Source organism: Dryas octopetala, chromosome 3, assembly GCF_963921425.1.
Source record: "Dryas octopetala chromosome 3, drDryOcto1.1, whole genome shotgun sequence".
Taxonomy (NCBI): domain Eukaryota; kingdom Viridiplantae; phylum Streptophyta; class Magnoliopsida; order Rosales; family Rosaceae; genus Dryas; species Dryas octopetala.
The window spans coordinates 26,628,665-26,653,325 of record NC_141368.1 but is presented as its reverse complement, the minus strand read 5'-3'; the positions used below and the strand labels follow the sequence as shown (position 1 = coordinate 26,653,325).

The 24,661-nt window shown below is 34.5% G+C and overlaps 2 protein-coding genes across 3 annotated transcripts; one reads left to right on the top strand and one right to left on the bottom strand.

Moving 5' to 3' along the window:
• Window positions 1-1,511: 1,511 nt before the first annotated feature.
• Window positions 1,512-11,147, bottom strand: LOC147292129 (uncharacterized). 2 transcript variants are annotated; one of them, XM_086236630.1, is made up of 13 exons: window positions 11,051-11,147; window positions 10,778-10,899; window positions 10,510-10,636; window positions 9,143-9,270; window positions 8,973-9,042; window positions 8,765-8,867; window positions 7,395-7,512; window positions 7,116-7,197; window positions 5,012-5,073; window positions 4,136-4,208; window positions 3,963-4,043; window positions 3,102-3,182; window positions 1,512-1,945 (listed from the first exon to the last, which is right to left on the bottom strand). In XM_086236630.1, the coding sequence occupies exons 2-13, from the start codon at window positions 10,828-10,830 to the stop codon at window positions 1,781-1,783; spliced, it is 1,143 nt and encodes a 380-aa protein (XP_086092756.1). In that variant the 5' UTR covers window positions 10,831-10,899; window positions 11,051-11,147; the 3' UTR covers window positions 1,512-1,780. The 2 variants fall into 2 exon arrangements, with proteins under 2 accessions (XP_086092756.1, XP_086092755.1); XM_086236629.1 differs by having other exon boundaries at window positions 10,778-11,136.
• A 3,661-nt stretch (window positions 11,148-14,808) lies between these two features.
• On the top strand, window positions 14,809-18,643 carry ATAB2 (RNA binding protein). The gene is made up of 5 exons (XM_086236437.1): window positions 14,809-15,321; window positions 15,499-15,568; window positions 16,453-16,624; window positions 16,746-16,889; window positions 18,268-18,643. Exons 1-5 carry the CDS (start codon window positions 14,828-14,830, stop codon window positions 18,525-18,527), a joined length of 1,140 nt encoding a protein of 379 aa, XP_086092563.1. The 5' UTR covers window positions 14,809-14,827; the 3' UTR covers window positions 18,528-18,643.
• Window positions 18,644-24,661: the final 6,018 nt, after the last annotated feature.

Sequence of the window (24,661 nt, the reverse complement as noted above, 5' to 3'; positions counted from 1 at the left end):
TTAAAAGGCCTCTCAGGTCAGCATAGTCTCCAATGAGAATTAACATCTTATATTTCTTTATATGATTTTTAGATGAGTTAATTACACTTACACCCCTTGAGGTTTATCGTTTTTTCACTTACACCCCCTGGGGTTTCAAAAATTACATATACACCTCCTGTTGTTTCAAAAATGTTGCATATAACCCCTTGCAAGAGAAAACAATAAATAAACAAAGAAGATATTTGTATTGAAGTTGGACCTTACACTTTAAGTAATCTTATTAGGCCATTCACCCCCTTTAGCATACATTTTTGCATACATTCTCATCATTTTTCGTCTCAGTGTAGGAAGTTATATGCAACAGTTTTGAAACCTTAAGGAGTGTATGTGTAATTTTTGAAACCTCAAGGGGTATATGTGAAAAGACGATAAACCTCAGGAGGTGTAAGTGTAAATATCTTTTGAGACACCCCACCATTCCAGTCATAATTTCTCATTTCAACACTTAGTAAACTAAAAAGAGCCTTAGACCATTAAGGGCATGTTCACTTATTTGCAATAGGAATGGAAAGAATGAGAGTGATTCACATTCATGTGTTTACTTACATTTGGGAGTCATTCTTATTCTGATTCACTTGTTTCCTTATACATATTAGAATGAAAAAGAGTGTAGGGCCCATATGAAATAAGGTATTGAATTTCTTCTCTTGGAGGAATTGAACTCCATAGAAGGGGGTTCGGAATAGATAAAAGGGAATCAGAATAGAATTTTTCAAGCCAAAACTACCCTCACCCTTTTTTAAAAATACAAAATTGCCCTCAACCATAAATCATTTTAATTTTTTTTCTTCACTATAAATAAAAGTATGTAAAATAAATTTAAGATAATTTTAATTTTTATTCTTCGCCATAAATGAAAGGGAATTGAGGGGATAATTTAAATTTTTTTCTTCACCATAAATAAAAGTATGAAAAATATTTGACGTAAACTTTACTTTTAGGCATTTTAAAGATTATGAGTATCATTAAACATGTTTAATTTTGTATAAAGGCTTTTAGTAATCAAACTAATTTTGATTCTGATTCCTGAAAATAAGTAAACATGTGTATGAAAATCATGTTGTTTTTTATTTCGATTCCAGACAGTTAATAAACATGTTAATGAGAATATCTGACTCTGATTCCTGCTCCGATTACTCTTCACTCCGATTCATCCTCACTCCAATTCTAATATATGCCAATTCCAATTACGGGTAAGTAGACGTGCCTTAAAGACAAAAAGAAAATGAAAAAGAGAGAGATCCCCAATAAAGGTATAACCAAGAGCTATAGTGTATTTTTTATCATAACAATACCAATAAAGGTATAACCAAGAGCTATAGTGTATTTTTTATCATAACAATAACAATTAAAGGGTATATCCCAAGAGAGAAATGACAATGCCGAGGGCTCAAACCAAAATCCCTTGTTCAGTGATAACAAAAATATCCCATAATCGTAACAGTGTTATTATTTAAAAAGCAGTGTAATAGATTGGTAAAGTCAGGGAGGTTCTTAGTATAGAAGATCTGTGGTACTCAAAATACAAATTGTTAGTCACCATCCCAAAGGATTTCAAGATAGACTGTGACTGCCGTCCAAAACAATATACTTTTGACTATGCACTGACATATTTGAGTACGTATTGTCACATGGGATCAATGAGGTTACATTCCAAAGATGTAAAGAATAAGCTTAAACTTGAAATTAAGATATTGCCACTAAAGAATACAATTTGCATAGGATACAGTCATACAGACTAAGCATATTGTAGTTCTTGTTCCCTTGATTCATACGGTGGAGGCAGCAAACTATGTATATTGGCAAAAGGATCTTTACCACCAGATGGTAGCTCCGGAACAGGTGAATCCAAGACAGAGTCGGGAATTGCTACAAGCGTTTCATCAAAAAATGATTTCATAGTCTGCAAGGTTCAAGAGCCATCTCAGAAACTTTAGGAATAAAGAGAAATAAGAGAAGTCCTTGGAAGATCATAGTAAAAAAAAAAAAAATTACCGAAAAAGAATGAATGACTGTAATAAATGCAATTAAGGTAAGCATCAAGACAACTAAATTTTTTGTAGGATTATCCTTTCATCTCATAACCTTCATCCTATGTGTCATGTTATAGTAAGAAAAATATTCTATATACTGCCCCTTTCCAACAATGATACAGTTGCATCCCAAGCTAGATTATATGCCTAGAAAGTACACACAATATTGGTTGTTTAATTGAACATGAGCAAGTTGAAAGTAAATCTTCATTGGCAAAAATCAATATATTCTTTACTAGATGACAATTCATATGTGCTCCAATTTTATTGATTATACACTCATAGTATAACTTACATACCAAAACAGCAACATCATTTTAAAGTTCAAGTTGGAGATCTCTTTCAAAACTTCTTGAACACTTCATCAGTGTACATGGCTGCCAATGATGCGGCATTGCTAATAGCTAGAAGGGTCAGGAGAAAGGTTGGCTGTTTATCCAGCAGATATTCAGTTTGACATATGTATCATGTACACCACAGTATAACATGACTGTTCCACCAAAAAGATTTCTTTTAGTTTAAAATGTCTAATGCAGCTGGTCAAAAAAAAAAATGTCTAATGCAGAAACCAATGATATTTCCTTCTCACATAATGCAACATAATGGCATGCAATACCATGTTTATGGGGAGTCATTGTTTCCTTCACAAACTCATGCCACTCACAACTCTCAATAAATATGGATCTAGTCCCCGTTCTGATAATATTGGCTGCCTACATATTTTCAGACTAAAAATGTGCTGTTTTTCTGATTCACATGAACTTTAGAAACAACTCAAGCTGATAAGCATGATTGATAGTACACATTTAAGGGAGGAAACTGGAGGGCAAATATTGAAAATGATTGTTGTGTTTACCAGTAATAAACATGGCTGATAGTTTACATGGGGAGAAAAGTGAAAACTAAGTATGTTAAAAGAAATATTGGGTTTTGCTTGGTGATAGAATTTTCAAGGTCCTGTGTTTCATAAACCTCCCCTGCATTAAATTGTAAACATGGAACAAAAAAGGTGTTTAATAATAGTACCGTGCAATGCAGGAAAGCAGCGTCAGCTTTGCGCTTCCACAGACCATTCCCAGGTTCCGCATAGAAAAGACCAAGCAAAGGCTGCAGCAGAATAAAAAGATGGTAATGTAATTACACCAAAAAACATTGTGGAAGGGGAAAACTTAGGTCTATAGAAGGCCAGATTAAGATATTGTATCCCGGTCAACGAAAAAAAAAAGTGGTAAAAGAGCGGAGGATAGAGACATCAGATAATATGGAATTTCACAAATTGTGTCCACAAAGCAAAAATATTTGGGGCTATCTTTGCAACAACTTCTTTACGCTCTTAAACATATACACACTCCCATATCCCAGTGTTAGACCCATAAGGTAATGACTAGCATTCAAGAAGTCGGTTTGAGTCACTGTAGCACCAACAGAGAACGATAGCTACAAACCAAAATTCAGTATATAGAACGATAGCTAAGCAATATATGTCAAAATACATATAACCCTGGCCCTTGTAACAGGCTCAATGCAACATAGCCTTCAGAGACCAATGGTGATATATTGTTGTGATGTTAGACACATGACAAGACAGAAGAAACCCATGCTCTGAGTGCAAAATGCCAACCAAAAGTCAGATGACAGCTTCCCAAGTTTTCCATTCATCTTTTATTAAGGCCAATAATAACATAATATTGCAAGGTCAATATTTTAAAGTATGCAGAAACAGTTGTTGGCATTCTTTATCCATTATTTTATGACTTGTAAAATGTAAGGGCATGTGGCAAATTTTCCAGACAGTACAGTACAAAATATAATGAGGACGACAGTGGACAGTATATAGTGAAAAAATGGGAAAGTACTAATTGAGCTAAACTACTAGCTATTACTAACCCTTGCCACATCTCGAACATTTGGTTTGCGTCCATATTTTCCCAAAACAGAATCTCCATAAACTTGAAACTTCTCAAGTATCTAAAAGTGAAAAAAGAAAAGAAAACTTTGAACTGTCAGGAAACCATTATTTTAAAGGAAATTTCACGTATAAGCGAAGTTTGCAACTGAACCTGACGCCGTGTTACACCACTGCTTGGTGCACCATAAATAGCAGTATCAACATGTCCTAAAGTATGCCATGGGCTGTAGAAAATGTACAAAAGGTTGTCAGTCAACTTATTGAGTGACCAATTAGCATTAGAATTGAGAGGATTATCAGAAATCTCAATTAAAAAAAAAAAAAAAAAACCAAAACTCAAAGGGAAGCAATTCTAAGGCTAAATTTATATGAAACAGCAACCTTTTCAATGATGTACTTATATATATCTTAAAATACATTAGGTTTTGGGCAACCAGTTATTCGATATAGTATAATTATTACAGCCTAGTTGTCAGTTAGTCTTCATTCAAGTCTTGATCTTTTGTTTTCCAGTAATTTTCCTGATTGGAAAATGCAAGACTCACATTTGGTTCAAGGGTAGTGGACAGACCTACATGTGAGGCAAGATGTTAGCTGTAAGAGCTCGATATAGTGTGGAAAGAAAAGAAAAAATACTGCTTTCCCATCTTGGATAGGACTCTCTTAAAGCAAAAGAGCTAAACTGAAGAGGTTTCATTCTCCCCAACTGCAGCACTCCATGCTCAAATTTCATAGAAATCGGTTACCATGATCTCATAATATTCTCATTACTTCAAGTTTTACATCTTCTACTTAATCCCTCGTTTGCATGCACGAGGTTCTTTTGGTTCTTCTATTTCTTTTATTTTTTTATTTATTTTTTGTTTATAGGAAACCCAGACACAAATGAAACAAAAACAGATATAAAATAATTACAGGGAGGATAAGACCAAGACTTGAAAAAAAATGTAACCAACTTAAAAAGTCTTCCAATAATGAGCATACTGAAAAGGAAAAAAAAAAAAACCAAATCACGGATATTACATACTTCTGAAATGCAGCACGTCCAACCATTACACCATGAGCTCCTGCCCTTCTAGCTGCATTGACCTGAAATGAAAAAGACGTGAAAAAAATAGGTGAATGGAATCATCATAAATTTAATGTAACAATTATAGTAGAAATCAAAAAAATAAAATTGCCTACAGCTTTGTTGTATTATTATCAACATGCACTCCCAAATCATGTTAGAAACCAGGATGAGATGTTAAACAACTACTCAGTTTATAAAAGCACAAAATGACAACATGCATAAACTTGTTACTTCTAGGCATCAAAATAGTAACTTCTAAATTCAAGGAGGCGAATTAAACTGAGTTATTCCCACTTCCTGCAACTCTTTTTAAGTGAAAAGATTAGGGCCCGTCTAGTAACGTTTAACAAAATTATTTTCTAAAAATTGTTTTGCAAAATGAATATGAGAAATTAAATTTTGCATTTTTAAGATTTGAGAATGTGTCTGGTAGCATAAGCCTAAAAACGATTTTCTGAAAATAAAAATAGTAGAATGCATCCCGTAGCATAAGCCTAAAAAATATTCTTAATGAAATGCTACATATAATTTTCAATCTAGCATGTTACATATAATCTACTAATAAATTTATTAATGAGTTGGCATATTATTTTTATCAAACGAGTGACCAAAATCAAAGAGATTGAGTTATATTTTCATCATCTTCTATATGTAAAAATGAAATTTCAATGATTTTTTTAACTAAAACTTTTATTTTATTAGTAGATATAAAAAACTAGTCCCTCTAAGCAAATACAAAAAACCAAAAAAACTCAATTAGTCTACAATAAACCAGAAGACCCTAGAAACTCTGTCTAGTGCCCATCAATGCTTCAGAATCTTGAAAAGAGACCCAAACTAGAAAGCATCAATTAGACCCATCAACAAGGTCAAACTCATCATCTTCCAGCCAATACCACCGATACCAAACAAAGACCTCAAAGATTCCATGAATAGAGCCCATCAAAACTAACACACAGAGAGAAAGAAAGGAGATGTGGGTTTGGCCGGGGATGTGAGTTGGCTGGCGGAGAGAAAATTAATTGAAGGTGAGAAAGAGTTGTGTTTCTTTGTGGGTTGGTGTTTATGGTTGGGTTTGAAGAAGACGAAAGAGGAGGTGGATAACCATGGTGTTGTTCTGTAATTTACGGCCATATGAATTTTTGCAGATGAACTAGAACAAGAGAACTCGAAGAAGAGAGCGAGCGGCAGGAAAAAATAAAGCAAGGGATTTTCCGTGTTTTAATTTTGTATCCCGCGTTTCCTGAAAACAATGAGAACGTCTTTACGATGTTTTCAAACTTAACATACACTTTTGAATTTGTTTTCCAAATATTGTATTCCGTGTTTTCGCAAGTGAGCTCACCAAACGTGAATTCTGTGTGTTCATTGTTTTGTAAAATGAAAAATGGTATTTGAAAACGTTACCAAACAGCCCCTTAAATTTTTCAGAGGCAAGAATAGGGATGTGGTTTTGGGTAGATGTGCTATGATTACAATTTTTGGGTTATTTGGATGGAAAGGAATAGAGGGGTCTTTGAGGATTCTAAAGGGCTATGAGAAAGGGTTCGATTTTGGGTGTCTTTATGGACATCTGTTCTTCAGAATTTAGTCTTATTTTTCTGTTATATTCTCAGATTAGGGAGCAGCAGTGTTATAGTGTATGTAGCTGAGGGGATTATTGTTAAGGGGTTGTTTTCTTGCAGCTGTTATACTTTTGTTGAAAGCTCCTAGTTGTTGTAGTTTTCTTTTTGTATTTTGGTGGACCCCTTGTCCACTGATTTGTACTTTTTCATTTGTTTAATGAAAGGTTTCTGTTTCTATAAACAAAGAGACAAGAACTTCTAAATTTAACAAACGCTGTATTGACTGATTACAACGAAAAACAGTTCAGAAAATACAATTTTAGACTAACCTTTCTCAACAACAAGGAAATGTTACCACAAATGTTATTTACAATTTAACTTGAGGGAAAATTTTATGGAAAAACAAAAACCAGTAAGTATTGAACAAAAAAGTAGCTGGCAAAATTTCATATCCTTCTTTAGGACAAAATAACAGTTATTTTGACAAGGCTCACCACATCAACGGTGTTTATGCCCCCATTTATTGTAAATCTTAAGTCCGGAAAGTCACGCAAAAGGCCATAAAAGTACTCGTATCTGCAAATAAGGTGAAATGCGGTCAACAATAATAAGCATCATATTAGTTGTGAGAAAGTTGTTTACATTTATTAATCTAAGAATTTTTAGGATAGCAGTATTGAGTTAAGTTGATACCAATAAAAAATCACTTTAATAACCCTACATCAGTTGATTTAAATATAAGTTCACAATACAGAACATTACACAGTACATACTTAAGAGGTGGAATACTTCGATTTTCAGCAGGGCTAATTCCATTGAGTAGAGCCTTCCGTGAATGTATTACGAAATGCCTAGTTGGTGATTGAGAAGAAACCTTGTATATAAAATCACCTGAAAAGGAGACAGGTGATGGGACAATAAAGTGAGGATGCAACTATAACAATCAACATAACCATAGGTAGACTCCTTTCAAATCCAGATAAGCAACAGCAGTGCAGATTAGCTGGTAGCAAAGAGGTTTTGGCTTCACAGATGGAGGCCATAGCCACCTCATGGAGAGGAAAATAAAATATGGAATAAGATTTACACAGCTATAAGCATTAAACCAATAAATAAATGTTCTAATTATCATCTGCATAACATCTCACTAACCGCATTCAGTAAGCATATAAAACAAATTAGTGTGGAAAGAAGTGTAGGCAACAAAATATTGGAATATGTGGTTCTTAACTTTTACCAGAAAGCAACATTCTCTTTCCTGATTCCTCTCCATAGCCACCTCATGGAGAGGAACATAAAATATGGAATAAGATTTAGCAGCTATAAGCATTAAATCAATAAATAAACGTTCTAGTTTATCATATGCATAACTTCTCACTAATCACATTGAGTAAGCATATAAACAAATTAGTGTGGAAAGAAGTGTAGGCAACAAAATATTGCAATATGTGGTTCTTAACTTTTAACAGAAGCAACATTTTCTTTCCTGATTCTGTTTAGAAATATAGTAGGCATCACAGAGTGGTCACAAATAGGTCACAAATAGTAATAAAATGCATTTTCTTATATAAGAAAATTAATATAGCTTTTAGATTACCTTTCAACTGTTAGTTCTATTATTTTCCTTTACAATTTTCTAATCATCCACCTATATTTGATTGTTTTAATTTCTTTTTTCAGTATTCTTTCATGTGGCAGCTTTGTCCTGCAAACCATGTCTAAAATTTATTTCTTCTTATTTTCCTTTAACTCAGTGATCATTTGGAGTTTGTGTAGAACAATCACAAGACTGTGAGGAGTTTAACCTTGTAATAATGTACAGATTTTGTATAATTGAATGCCTTTATATTTCAATGGCATAAGGACAAAAACTTAAAGCAACAAACAACCACAAGATTTTGAAAGGTATAGCCGATCAAGGTATGCAAAATTCAAGCAGAATATACATACACATACATAACATAAACTACTCGTTCTCTGTTTATTACTGGCTATTCGAATGTTTAGTTTTTCTCTCTCTTTTTTTTTTGAAAGGTAGTTTTTCTATCTTATATATATATATAGAAGAATTGTCCATAAAAAGACATATTGTCTAGTTTGTTTTCAACATAGACAAATAATATTCAGAAAAAAAGGACCTTACAAAGCTCATTATATGAATCATGATCATCAACACCAATTCGACACTTAACACTGACAGGGACATCTGTGTTCGCAGCAATCACTGACATAGCCTCAGCAACAAACTTTCCTTGTAGAGACCAAATGTCTTTATCAGAGCACATTAAAAAAAATATATATATCATAAATATTTGTTGCAATCTGCAATATAATCCACAATTTTATCAAACCTTTGGATCAAGCATAAGACGAGCACCAAAACACCCATGTCCAGCTACTCTTGGACTCGGACATCCACAACTGGTAAACAATAGGTCAGTTAAGTGGTGAGGGAAAAAGTACAAAAAGAAAGGAAGAAGATTTAGTGAACAAAAAGATAGGTAATAGCAAGTGTACTAACTTAAAATTGATCTCATCATATTTATAAGAATTAGCAAGCTGAGTCGCTTTTGCCAGGTTTTCCAAATTATTCCCACCAATTTGAAGAACAATAGGATGTTGTTCCGGAGAAAATTCCAAGAATCTGTCCTGAGCAATACAAATACAAAAAAAAAAAAAAAAAAAAATCATGCTATCAGTTGTCTCCATCCGAATTAATCCAATGCACCAAATTTTTCAAGAAATGATGGTAACTGTTAATGGCAGTTGAGAAAAAAAAAAGTACAGTTTAATCAGCATTCCAGTCTGCTACCTTCAGAAGATAAGGCATTTACTAAATTGAAAAGGAAAAAAACACTAACACAAGGTTCAATAGAAGCAGTATATATAGCGTAAAAGTAATACATAAGCATTATACTGAACAATACTAGCAGATCCGATAAACAAAAACTTGAATAACAATGTCTGATGGAATGCAAAAAAATAGTTGGCCCACATCCTAACAGCTTAGACTTTTGGGAATAGTGGTAAACCAACAAACTTTATCATGGTATCGGAGCAGAAGATCCTGAGTTTGAATCACTGCAATTGTCTACTCCCAATATAAGTTGAATTCCACATGTTGTGGCTCTGATGGTAGAGAGAGACCCACATGGTGTGGGGGAGTGTTGGAAAATAAAACAATGGTTGGCCCACATCCCAATCCATAAGAGATGATACCTAGAGAAAACATCTTAAAAATTCTACTTGGATCATGCTGCCCTAGTCAACTCCAATTTGGAGCTTCAACTCACAAAGTCTCTAGTCTGCCCATTCTGTCTGAAATTGTTAAAAAAACAAACCACCGCAATCAAAACCTTTTCAGACACTAATTACCTTTCAAGAGGCGGTAGGCTCACACTAATTAGGAGAACTCTTTCTATCCTTCTGACCCAATCTCTCTGTTTTCCCTATCCCAATGTCAGTAGCCAAGTGGTTAGACCAACTTTGAAGGGAGTTCCTTCGCCATAGAGGAGAGATTAGCTTCAAATTTCATCTGGTTGGATGGAATCAGGTGTCTTGGGATCAGAGCCCTAAGGCCTTTTAAATTAATTTTCTGGGTTGATATTATTTCAAAGCTTTACCGAGGTGACCCTTAAAAATTCTTACTGTTTTTATACAAAATGAATTCCAAAGTCTCATTTGAGGCTACCAAATGTAATTCTAGTAGTAATTTTTTCTTGGAAGAAAAAAGTACAAAGAGAACTACATAAGCTATACATAAAAAAATAAATAAATAAATAAAAAAACAAGCCTACTGGTCCTACCGCCGAGTTGAAGTTGAACACAAAATGCAGTTAGAGTTGCTACATTGTCTTGTAAGAGAAAAAAACAGAATAAATGGGTTACCAGATTGTCCTTTTGATAGACAATTGTTTCAGCAGCAAGCATCTCAGTCCAGAGCCATGCATGTTTTGATATGAGCCTCGCCAGAGTCCTGTAGTGATTATCAGTCCATTCCATCATAGGAGCAACACTGCAAATTCAAAATTAAACCAACCCAAGTCCACAGAATCATCAATTACCAACTGAACATATATATATATATATATATATAATAAAAAAACACAGAGCAAGCAAATCAGTTGAAAAAGTAGAGAAAGATGATAATAAGAACCTAAACCAAGGAGGAAGGTACTGGGCATGGACGTGAGAGCGAGAAGAAACCATGGCGGGCGTGCTTCGTTGATGGGTTTGAGAGTGAGTGGATGTGGATGCTGTTGAATTTGTAGAAGTGCCCTGAAATATATTAAATGACAATTTGCGACGGTTTTGAAGAAAAAAAGAATGATATGGAGTAACTGAACAAGTTAGTGAGGAATAGGAATATGTATATGTTGTCGTAGCGAATTTCATTTTCGCTCGAATCAGAGAATTTCAGATCACTCACTGAGTCACTGAGTCACTGAGTCAGAGCCTCCTCCCTGGGGTTGAGGTATGGAGGAGGTAACCTATCCATAAACTCGGGAGGGCTGATAGGGTATTCCTGGAGGAGACGACAAGGGCCGTAGGCCCGGAGCGAAGGTTGGTATTTATTGGAGTCGAGCGTATATGGAAAACAAGCCCAATATTAGATGGACTGTTGAAGAGGCCCAATATTAAAGACCAATGCTATTTGCAAATTAATTTTAGAGAGGGTTGTAGGGTCTTTTTGCATTTAAAAAGCTTAAAAACGCTTTTAAATAGTAAAAAACGTTTTACACTTGAAAAAATGATTAAAAGTGTTCTTAATTATAGAAAATGTTTCATGTAGGTGTTTTTTCAAAAAACTTTTCAAAGTACATTTATAAGAAGCACTTTAATTTTTAATAAAAAATTTATCAAAAGAAAAATTTATGTGTTTTTAACTACTATTGAGAAAAAGTGTTACCTCATAAACACTCCCAAACAGGTCTTAAATGCTCTGAAATTTAATATTCACACTTTGGTAGCTGACCATGCAAAGACTTCACACTCATGCAACCATGAAAAGCAAATTTAAGTTATTTAAAAGATGGATTTGGAAGAAAAATATTTTTTAAAAGTCAAGTATCAAACCCAAATCCTAATAGATCGGACACATTATCAGTTTAGATTAGTGGTGATATACAATTTCTCATTTGTAGAAAGAGGACATGAGTTTAAATCTCATAAACACCGGTTGTTAATAATATGTCGAAAAATGATAAAATATACTCTAAAATTAGCTTTTCTCACACCATATGAGATGGGGGTGTTGACTCTGTTGACCATAGAGATCATACCTTTATTTATTTATTTTTAGTTGTATCATTAGCACTAATTACAAAAACATGAAATTAGATGCTGGGTGTACTGATTAAATATTGGGTGCTTTAGGATTAGGGGTGGGTACGGTACGGTAACCGTACCGAAACCCACATACCGACTTCCGACCGAGAATGAGCGGAGGGAGGATTTTGGACCCCGATACCGTGCCGACGGTAGTCGGAATCTGATGCATTCGGCATCGGTCGGAGCTAGGCGGTGTCGGAACGGTACTCGGCAAACCCATTGCAGCAAAACCCAGAAATTGAAACCAAAGGGAGGCGGCAACTTTCGAGTGGGCGGAGACCAAACGGAGAGAGGGGAGGAGGAGGCCAGTAGTCGAGCATGATGAGCTCGGCCTCGTCACCAGCCATTGCCGGAGGGCGCAGATCGAAGAGAGAGGTGATCGGGGAGGGAGGAGAGAGAAGAGAGATAAGAGATCTGGGAGAGAGAAGGCCATGGGGAGGGAGAGGAGGAAGAAAGGGAGAGTTTGGTGGTGGTCTCGCCGCCTAGCTCGCCGGCGTCACGCCGGACTGAGGAGAGAGGGTGTCGCGAGAAGGAGGAGAGAGAGAGACTTCGAGAGTGAGAGAGAGACAGACTTCGGGACACACCGCTTGGTGGTGTTTGCATACCACTGGCGATAAATCATGTAGTGGGTGTGACTGTGTGAGCGTTCTTACATTGGAGGAATGTTTTATGCCTAAATTGGCATGTTATTAAAATATTAGTTTTAGAGAGATATGGATGCTTTTTATTTCTTTTCTAAATTGGACACGTGTCACCAATTGGTTAGTGGTTTATGCAATTCTTTTGTAGCCATCAGATCAAATCTTCAACGTCCAGATATATAGGAGAGCACAGCTGTTGCTAAGAGAACAATGATACGGATTTAATAATTGCTAACAGATTATTAGAAAACTTAAATTATACATACAATTTAAAACAAGTATTTCCCACTCATTTATTCATAAAGGTAAGATTTGATGGACTTTTAGCTCTTGAATTATTTATCACATTAATATATATAAACATGTAAATGGAGCTGCTACTTCAAAATCCTACGCATACCCAACCCTACAATGTATCAAGTATTGTCATTTGGTCTAATGAATAGTATCTAATATTTTCTTTGTAAGAGAGGGTCCTAAGATCAAATATTAATTATGGACGACAAAATAATAAAAATAAAACCCTACAATGTATCAACCCTGCAACATATATGAAGAAGATGTTTGCAATGCATTAGATTAAATTGAAAAATTATAAGTTTCAGAAAAAGAGTTATTGACTTACTAATCGATTAATTTCAAAGTACTAATCTTTATTTGATATAAAATCTACATAGATTACTTATCTATTTAATCCAAAAATGATCTCACGACAAATCTAAATAATCTTATGATTCATTATACCAGAAAAAAAAAAAAAAAAGAATCTTATGATTCTTTTAAGTTCGATCTTCGATCTTTTGTTTTTATAGCTAACATTTGTTAGTGTTTTTATACTATAAATTTATAACTTATAACTTATAAATACTAAACCCTATAATTTATATGTTTTTTAAATTTTTATAGTATATAGTTAATACTTAATAGTTTATATGTTTTTTAATTTATATCATTAATTATATCCTAAACCTTAGGGTATAGCACTATAGCAGTATAGCCTATACTCTATACTTCTATAATGTATTAATGTATATAGTATATACTTAATAGTTAATACTATATAGTCTATATTACTTTACTACTTTATACTTTTATAGTATATTAGTAAATACTATATACTATTTAGTATATAGTATATAATATAAGTTATATAACTATATATTATTTACTATTTACTATTTACTATATTACATTATTAGTATATTAGAATACTACATTAGTATATTACCTAATAGGGCGTTAGGCTAAATGACTAATACCATATACTAATAATAATATATTATACCATATTATACATTTATGATTGAGGTAATTACATAAATCATAAATAGTCCATAACTCCATAGTCCATATTGATATTAATATATTATACCATATTTTACTATATTATATCATATTATACAATATACTAATTAAATTATTAATATTATCATATTATACTATACTATACCATATTATACCATATTATAGTATTATACTATATATTATATACCAAACTCTAAGTTACCAACTATGAATCAATGAAGTATAAATTTATAGTATTAGACTATTAGGGTATAGCCGTATAGAAATTAGTAATTTAGTATGAGATATCATATACATATACTATATAGGGTTTATAATTTAGTAAAATATTAGGGTTTAGGATATTTTTAATTATTTTTTATATAAAAATGTATTATATAAATTAAAAAACATATAAGTTAATAAGTTATAGGGTTTATAAATTTATATATGTTTTATATAAATTATAGAAAATTAGAAATGTATTATATAAAATTAGAAATTATATAGAAAGGTATTTAGTATTTTAGTATTTTTTATTTAGGGTATATCGATATAGTATAAAAATGTATAAAAATGAATTATTTTAATTATATTTTTTCAATATACGGTCGGTATCGGTATACCGTCGGTATCGAGTTTTGTAAACCAATACCGTTACCGAAATCATCGGTATCAGTATGAATACCGAATATCGGTATCGGTAACTGGCTAGTTCGGTATTTTTCAGTATAATAGTCGGTCGGTTGTCGGTAATTTTCGGTTTTTCGGTATAAAAACCAAGCCCTATTTAGGATGGTGTCCCAAAACAATACATAATGGTAACGTTTAAATGGGCTTGGGGCCCATACCGCCAGGTAGCTCCATTCAAGGGCCCATTATCATGAACAAATATATGTGGTGGATAACTGCCAATAACAGTCATCTTGCAAACTCTATCAAGTACTTCCATGGCGAGCTTCAGCTTCAACACCACCAGAATCAGAACCCCAACGGTCCAATCTCACAAACCCGTCTCCAAGTTCATCTCTTATACTAAACCCATCAAAATACCGTGTACTTTCTCCACCAATCTTTCAAAAACTCGACCAAAACTGCACTATTTTCGATCAAATTCCGTTTCAGAAAGCTCAGTCTCAACAGAAGATGTGGAGGAAGAAATTGATGAAGAAGAGGTTGACCCAACTGCTGAAATGAGCTATCTTGACCCGGAAACCGACCCGGAGAGCATTTCGGAGTGGGAACTGGATTTTTGCTCCAGACCCATTTTGGATATCAGGGGAAAGAAGGTGTGGGAGCTTGTAGTTTGTGATGAATCTCTTTCTCTACAGCATACAAAGTACTTTCCTAACAATGTCATCAACAGCATTACTTTGAAAGATGCTATCGTCTCCATTAGCGAAGAATTAGGTGTCCCTCTACCGGATAAAATCCGCTACTTCAGGTATATTTGTCATTACAATTGGTCATGCAGGTGTTTGTTTCTTTGTGTGTGTGTGTGTGAATCCAAAAATGTCGAATGTATTCTGTACGTTTGTGGACTATGCATACCTACAAGCATGGCATTCAGTCATTGAGAATGGTACAATTTGTATGATTGATTTTGTTCAATGGATTATAGGTCACAGATGCAGACAATTATAACAAAAGCGTGTAACGAGCTTGGTATAAAACCTATTCCCAGTAAACGGGTAAGTAAGTTTAATTTGCTTATCACTTTATGTTATGTTAATTCCATTCAGTATGAAACTGGTTGAATGAATTGCATGTCCCAAGAGGCATTCTGTAAATCACATAACAAATTCTGAAGTCATTTTTACTAATCAAGTAACTTAAGAAAGTTCAGCTAATTGCCTAGAGAATTTAAAGGGTCATTTCAGAGTGGAAGGTGTTTTTATTTCCTTTTTTTTTTTTTTTTTTGAAATGTTCAAATACACTTATTATCATTACCAGTAGATAAGGATAGAAGGTTTGCATGAATTTAATCTGTGGATTAGTGTTTAACAGAGTCTTATTCCATAAATCTTCAAAACTTCGAACAGATTATTTTCTGTTGCTTTTTGTACACTCTAAAACTGAAATTTTTAATTGTATGAAGGTGGAGGGTGTCTTCCAACTTGAAGGAAGAGATGGACTAGCCATAGGGGAAACTTACCTCCTCTAATCCCACCAGTTTTGTGGGAATCGGAAGGGATAAGTTTCCCCTTATGACTAATCCATCTTCTTCCTTCAAGTTAGAAGCTTTTTCATTGAATACACATGAATCTAGCCATTTAACCTATCCAATCCAATCCTATGCATCAAACAAGACCTTAGTGAACAGCACAAAAGGATACTTTTCATCAAACCCAAGTAGTTGATGAAGCACAGATTACCAGACCCCCGTGATTTTTCTCCCATTTTTTGGGCCTATGTTACCAGACACTACAAATTACAATGAACTGTATGTAAGAGTCAATTTATTGAGACACTCCAACAATGCAGAAGTTGCATGTCTTTGAAACACTGGACATGATTATACTAATGAAGCTTTCTTCAAATTTCACTTATTTTGTTAAAACTTTACTTTTTTCAGTGTCTATCACTGCTTTTATGGTTGGAAGAACGCTATGAGACTGTATACACACGCCATCCTGGCTTCCAGAAAGGATCTAAGCCACTCCTTGCATTAGATAACCCTTTCCCCATGGAACTTCCAGAAAATCTTTTTGGGGAGAAATGGGCCTTTGTCCAATTACCCTTTTCAGGTAAGGCACTTTCTTATGATGATGTTTGACAAATATAACAAGTCCCTTTCTCACCTGCCCTATACATCTAATATTTCTTTTAAAAATTTCCTGTTCCTATGCTAATTATAATTTATTTTAGCTGTTCAAGAGGAAATCTCAACCTTAGACTCAAACCTCGTGTTTGGTGCAAGTCTAGATTTGGATTTATTGGGGATCGAAATTGATGACGAGACATTGATTCCAGGGTTGGCTGTTGCATCTTCACGTGCTAAGCCTCTAGCAGGTATATTTTCTCTCAAACATCATCATCCGGTCTTTTTATATCATTAATATTAGGGATTAATGCCATTTTGCTCCCCAGACTATGACACTTGTATCAGTTTGCTCCCCAGACTATTAATTTAGAAAAATAAGGACCTTGACTTTGTCAATTTAGCCAATTTAGGATATTCCGTCAATTTATCAAGCAAAATTTAGCAACAAATAAAAGAGGAAAAATTATGCATGAGAAAAAAATGATAAGATCTAATTGGAAGGGACCATTTTGCCCTCAAAGATTTGGATAAAAAATGTGTAAAGTGACAAAAAAACCTCAATTGGCAAAATTGAAAAAGTCAGAGTCCTTAATTTTCCAAATTAGAAGTCTGGGGAGCAAACTGATACAAGTGTTATAGTCGGGGGAGCAAAATGGCATTAATCCCTTAATATTATTTGTTGCTTATTATGATTATTCACTTTGTACACAGCAAATATATATATATATATATATATAAAGTGATTCTCTTTCTAGACAACCTCAGACTGGTCTTGAGAAATTTGGTTTGTAATATTGTGAGGTGTTTTTAAAAAGGATGACATGGTATAGAAGTTTTCGATCAGTCCAAAAGAAGCGTGGTACATTAAAAGTTCTAAAGACTTGTCAAATGATGTTTGAAGTCCATTAAATCAAAAACTCATTTGAGTCCTGACAGATATGTTACAAGAGCCATAGATACTTGTCAAATGATCTTTCTAATGAGTCTACCATCAGTTAATTTTTACATGCTGCAGTTGGCTTATAACCTGGACAAATGAGTTGGATTGACATATGTGTTATATGAATTGTTGGATAAGACAACCAAAGTGTATACTTCTCTTGGACAGATTATGGTTGGATTGAGTGACAAGCCTGATAATAATTTTCATGCTGAATTATCATCTTTGTTGTAAATGTAATTCAAAAAGGATGGGAAGCAATGCCAGGACATATAATCCTCATTCTTATTGACCTCATGTATCCCAAAAAGGAGCTAGTTCTTTTATTCGAAAAGGCAAACATAACTGCATATTACAATCATGGAATAGGATTGTTATCATGGTTAAATTTTCAGCCAAATATTAACAAAATGTGAGATGAAAAACTACTGCAGTGATCTGATTGATCTCTTCGCTACAAGTCTGAAAGTTTTGCTATATCTTGAACAAATAAACTCACTTACCGCATCTTTTAAAGACCATAGTGTAAAACCTTTATTTCCAAAGTTTTTATTTGACATCATAAAGATGTTAGAATACTCTTGTTTCCTTGAATGTACTCTCCTTCCTATTCTTTCTTATACAATTTTTTGATGTTCCTCTAACCATAAATGAGCATAACCACATCTTTTGATATGCTTATGTAGCTTGGATGAATGGGTTGGAAGTTTGCTCAATTGAAGTCGATTTCGCACGGGCTTGCTTGATTCTCTCTGTTGGAATTTCTGGCCGATATATTTACGCTACCTATAATAAAAATTCTATAACAACAAATGAAGCCGAGGCTTGGGAATCAGCAAAGAAGGCTTCTGGAGGCTTGCATTTTCTTGCCATCCAGGATGACTTGGATTCGGATGACTGTGTTGGATTTTGGCTTCTACTAGACTTGCCACCTCCACCTGTATAATTCAATTAGTTCAAAAATATTTCAAGGAAATTACTCTTACACATTAGTTTCTCGATTATATTGTATCATGCTTCCTCTTTGCAGAATGAAAGCAAATATGGGTTATTGTTCCTTTTTGGATCTGTCTTTTTTGATTAGGTTTTATAAGGGTTTTTAACCGTTTCTGATTTGTATGAAAATACATATGCTTATGAGCACCTTATACATTAGAAGAAATGAGGAATATTTATGTGACCATTACATATGGACCTTCTCATAACATGCTTGTGGGTATGGTCATATAAAAGTGAGTTCCACATACACATTGTGAGACGGTCACATATGATCGTCAAGAAAAGGATATGAAAATCATTATTTCAGCTGCATTTTAGAAACATAGGTTAGTTTGAATGGGCATCTTGACAAAACGAGTCAGCCAAATTGAAGATACCAATAAATCTACATTGATCATCTATCACCACAGAGATTGAATTATCATCCAATCCCAACATTGATCACAGCAGCATAGATAGAGATTTTAAGTTTATTATTATTAGGGTTAAATACATTTTTGGTTCACGAACTTTGAGGGATTTCTCAAGTTGGTCCACAAATTTCAAAATGTGACAAAAATGCCCATGAATTATCCAACTTTTGTCAATTGAGGAAATCTGTTAGCTTCCATCCACAAAGCTAACAGAAACAGCCATGTGCGAAACATGTGACCACATCCCCAAGGGTGATTTCTTCCATTCAAACCCCCTTCCGCCTAGTTCCCTATGTCCTTCCACTCCCTGCATAAAGTATTGAAGATAGAAAACATATGGAATCTTGCAGAAAGTAGGTATAGGGTTCTCAAAGAAAACATGAGGAATCTTGCAGAGAAAAGTTAAGATTAATTCATGTTTGGTAAGTGAGAAGGTGTGAGTTCAAGGTGTGAGATCGATGCTATTGTGACACTTGGAGGCTGAAATTTCAACAAAACTACGATGAATTTTCGAAGAAGGACTGATATAAGCCTGCAACCATTGTATGGTTAATGTTTGATCCAAGATCTATAGTTTATTCTCTTGTTTAGTACTGTGATCTATACTTTTTCCTTTGTTTTTTCACTTGTGGTCCCAGTATGTCTGGATAATTATGGATTTTTCATGTAGTCCCCCAATATTGAATTTTAGGGTTTTATTTTTGTTGCATTGCAATAAGTTATGGCAGCTTTGATACAATTGGTTGGTGGGTATTATTTATATGGATCTATGCATTGAATTCAATAGTTTATTTTCACATGTCACTACCATGGTTGGAGTTGGTATCTTAATTCTTTGTTTTGCCATTGCATATTGGATCATATATATTTTCTTAACACAAAGCACTACTCCCTGCAATATATAACACAAAGCACTATTCCTTGCAATATATGACTACTAATTGAAAGAGTCAACACTCATTTGCACCTTTATGCTGCATTTTTTATGTAATATAACACAAAGCACTTTCTTTATGCTACCTTTTTTTATGCTGCCTAAAACATATGACAACTACTCAAGAGGTAGTGGCCTCATCTATTCATTTGGAAATTACATCAGGTTTCTAGAGTCATGTACATCCATCAGTTTTGTAGAGCTTGGATTGTTCATGTTTATATTTAATTTATGGGCTTAGGCCCACCATCATACTAAAAAAAGAAGGACAACCAGTAAAATCTATAGGTTAATGTCAAAATTCATATTCAAATTATGGTATACATATTAGTCTGCATTATCATTGTATTGATGGTTAAATCTATTGATTACATGATTTCTTTTACAAAATGAACTAATGGATATTAGGAGTGACATTCATGTGTATTTATGTTTTCCTTAACTTGCAGATAATTATGATGGGCACTTTACTGTTGAAATGCACCATGGAGGACGATTCTTCAATATAGGTGCAAATGAGTCGCACAGGATATATGTGGGTGGCTCAATAACATACTTTGACTATTGTGACAAGAAATTTATGTCCATGTTAAACTTGACAGACATGGCTAAGGTTGAAGGATATATAGGGGCTTGTGAGTTTTGTTTTAAACTTCTAGGTACAATAGATGATGAAGGCTTGATGACACTCACCAATGACTTGCAGGTGTATGATCGATATGTGTAACTGTGTGCCAATTAATAAAGTGATAAATGTTTATTTGTCTACTATAGAACCTGTTATTGATGAAGATGAAGAGTTTTCTCCACGAATGCATGAGTCAATGCATGCACACAAGAGACAAGAGGAGGTGCTTATTGAGGACTATGTAGAGTCAGCTGAGGATGGTGATAATGAAAAGGATGATCCTGACTTTGTGGATTCCGAGTATGAGCAAACTGATGATGACTTGGATTTTGATGAATGTATAAATCCCGAATGTGAGTATGTAGGCCCTAGCCAAGTTAAGAAAACTGATGGTGCTGGGACTTCAAAGAGGACCAAAACTCAAGTTGGCACATCAAAGAAAACAAACCATGAGGTTGAGAAATTGTGGAGTCTGCAGATGAGTGTGCATTTGAAGATGAGCTGAGAAGTGTGGATGGTGATTCTGAAGATGATGGAAATGGGAACCCCAAAAAAAAGTTAACAAAATTTCATGTTTTCAATCTTAAGATAGATCTAAAAAATCCAAAGTTTGTACTGGGACAGTGGTATGAGTCGAAGAAGTTGTTTAGGGAAGCAGTGAGAGCATATACAATCAAAATTGGCAGACAAATTAAGATTGTGAAAAATGATTCTAGGAGAATGATGACAAAGTGTCAAGGAAAGTGTCCCTGGACTATCATTGCAAACATGGCAGATGAAAGTGGTACATTTTAGGTTAGAAAGTTTGTTGACAAACACTATGTTCAAGGATGGTAAAGAACAGAAATGCAACCGCAAAATGGATCTCAGAGAAATACTTGAATGTATTGAGAACTAATCCAGACTGGAATGTGAATGCATTTGGGGAAACTGTTAAACAAAATCACTCTGTTAAGATTTCAATGGCATCACTGTATAGAGCTAGGAGGAGGGCGCTCAAAGTTGTTGAAGGGACCTATGTGGAGCAATATGCTTGTCTTTAGGACTATGCTGAAGAACTAAAAAAGACTAACTGTGAAAGCACAATTGTACTGCAAAATGATGCAGACAATAATAGAAATATGATCATCTTTAAAAGGCTCTACATATGCTTTGGTGCAAAAAAGAAAGGGTTTAGGAATGAATGTAGGCCTTTGATTGGCCTAGATGGTTGCCACATCAAAGGCCCTCATCTAGGGCAACTGTTGGCAGCCGTTGGTATTGATGCCAACAATGGACTATATCCAATTGCTTGGGTAATGGTAGAGGTTGAGAACAAAAGCTCATGGTGTTGGTTTTTGCAACATTTGAAGGTTGATATGGAGATCAACAATAGCTATGGTTGGACCTTCATTACTGATTAGCAAAAAGGCCTTGTTCCTGCTCTTGAACTTGAGCTACCTCACTCTAACCATAGGCACTATTTGCGCCACTTCTATAACAATTTTAAAGTCAATCATTAAGGTCTCACATTGAAGAATATTTATGCTTTGGGATGCAGCTAGAGCAACTACAATGGGAAAATTCACCAATGCAATAGATGTAATCAAGGAGGCAAATGTTGAAGCATATAACTGGTTGCAGAAGTTTTCACCAACAAACTGGTCTAGGTCTCACTTTCATACCTTCCCAAAATGTGAAATATTGCTTAACAGCTTAACAACCTATGTAAATCCTTCAATGCAGCTATCATTCAAGTAAGAGACAAACCAATCCTTACAATGCTTGAAAGAATTAAGATGTATGTTGTTAACAGAATGGCAGTTAGGAGGCAAGCTGTGGAGAAGTGGCATGACGATATTGGGCTTAAAATTCATAAGATACTGGAGAAGAACAAAGTGGATGCTGGTTGGTGCTTGGCTCATTGGAATGGGGAAGGGAAATTCCAAGTAACTTGTTACTATGGTACAACCTTGACAGTGGATCTTAATGCAAAAGAGTGTAGTTGCCGGAAATGAGAGTTAAGTGGTATCCCAAGTCTATATGCCCTTGCTACAATTTTCTGGAAAGATCATGATCCACTTGACTATATTGATGAGTACTACAAGAAGTCCACATATCTGAAGGCATATGAGCCTTATATCAATCCAATTAGGGATCAACAAGAGTGGTTTAAGAGAGGATATCCTCTAATTTCTCCCTCAGTGTACCACAAACAACCTGGGAGGCCAAAGAAGAACAAAAACATGCAAAGAGCCAGATGAGGTACCTGCAACTTATGAGCATGATCCAACAAAGTTGAAGAGGCTTTATATTAAAATCAAGTGTAGCATGTGTGGTGGAGAAGGTCATAACATCAGGTCTTGTCAAAGATGGATGTGGTATAGATGGTTGTAATTGTTTACTAGTTAATTAATTTGACTATATGCACCTAGTTTCATGTAGGGAACCTCTGGTGGAGAACAAGCTAGAACATCAAGAAGGGCACCACCTAGAAAGAAGGCTACTTAGGTATGCTTTTAGTAATTATTTGCTATTATATTCTATCACAGCATCAAAGCACACTTTGATTATAGTTAATTAATCAATGCAGGGGAGCAGCCAAGCACATAACACTCAAGGGAGCTAGACACATGTGAGCCAAGCCAAAAAATGCCCTGTAAGCAATCAGATAAAGGCCTTTAACTTTTTGTGTTTGTATGTAAAATTCAATGCAATCAATTGAAGCCATAACTCACTTTGACTATAGGTTAGAAGGCTAAGACAAACCACTATGAATCACTCATCTCAGCCTACTGGAAATGTCTCATCTCAGCCTACTGGGCAGACCAATACTCAGTCAAGTATTCAATGGATGCCATCACAGAATGCCAATTCTCAGATTGACTTGGGTGGGGCGTATACATGGAATAGACTTAATTTGAGACATCAAGCTGATGAATTAACTCTTGGAGTGTTTATTTTGGAACTTGTACCTGGAAATCTAGTTATTTAGGGGACTTGTAGTGTATCAATTTGGCTTATTTTGAAAAAAGACATATTTTGGAAGGGGGTTAAAATATTGCACAATTAGATAACCCTAGTATAGTTATAATGTTATTTTGGCCATGTGATGAGATATGAAAGTTATTTGTATAAGAGGAGTGTTCATTTTGGTGAGAATTCACTCATGTATATTTTGTAGCAATTGTTGGCAAAATCCTGTAATCAGTATGAATGATATTTTGTGGAAAAATGTTGGCAATATTGTGCATTCTTTCATATGAAATTAAATAGTACCATAATAGTCTAGTAAGCCAATATTTTTGTCAATTTCTAATGTAGGACAAGGATGGGTTTGTTCTTTATCCCACAAACGCACCCCACTTACTTTAAACAAACCACATCTTTTTGTTCTTTAAACAAATCTCCCACTTGCTTTAAACAAATGTAAATTTTCAATTGTCAATTTGGTTACGTTCCACTAATTTGTCCAATAAGACAATGTGCTTGTAGCCATTGAATTCATTTAGGAGTGAACACGGGTCGGTTTGGGTCGGGTTTAGGCCTAAACTGCAAACTAAACCAATCCCTATAGTTTCCTATTTTCACAACCCAAATCAATCCAATCAAAGGATGGAAACCAAACCAATTCAAACCAACTGTGATCGGGTTGGTTTGGTCGGGTAGACGGGTTGGGCTTGGCCCATATAAACAAAAAAAAAGGACAAATTTGAGGCCCAAAAGACAAAAAGTCAAAACAATTACAAGTTCATCCTGAAATTCATTCATAAAAACAATTCATCCATACTTAAAATTTCATCCATGATCCAAATCCACATTCCAAATAGTCTAAGTTCCAACTTCCAAATAGTCTAATTTCAACTTAGAACTTAAAAAACATAAATAAATAACAGTCTAAGCATAAATAAATAATAGTCCAACTTAAATAAAACATCAATTGGCAGCAAGTAGCAACTCAGCCAGTCAGCATTCAGCAACTCCTTAATCCTCATTTCCTCATTCTTCATTCCTTTTTAGTCACTTCAATTGGTGCAAAACCTGGATCAAAACAATTCACAATTCCCATCATCAATATCAACAACTAATCATAAAATCACATCACCAAAACAAAGTCATATATACCT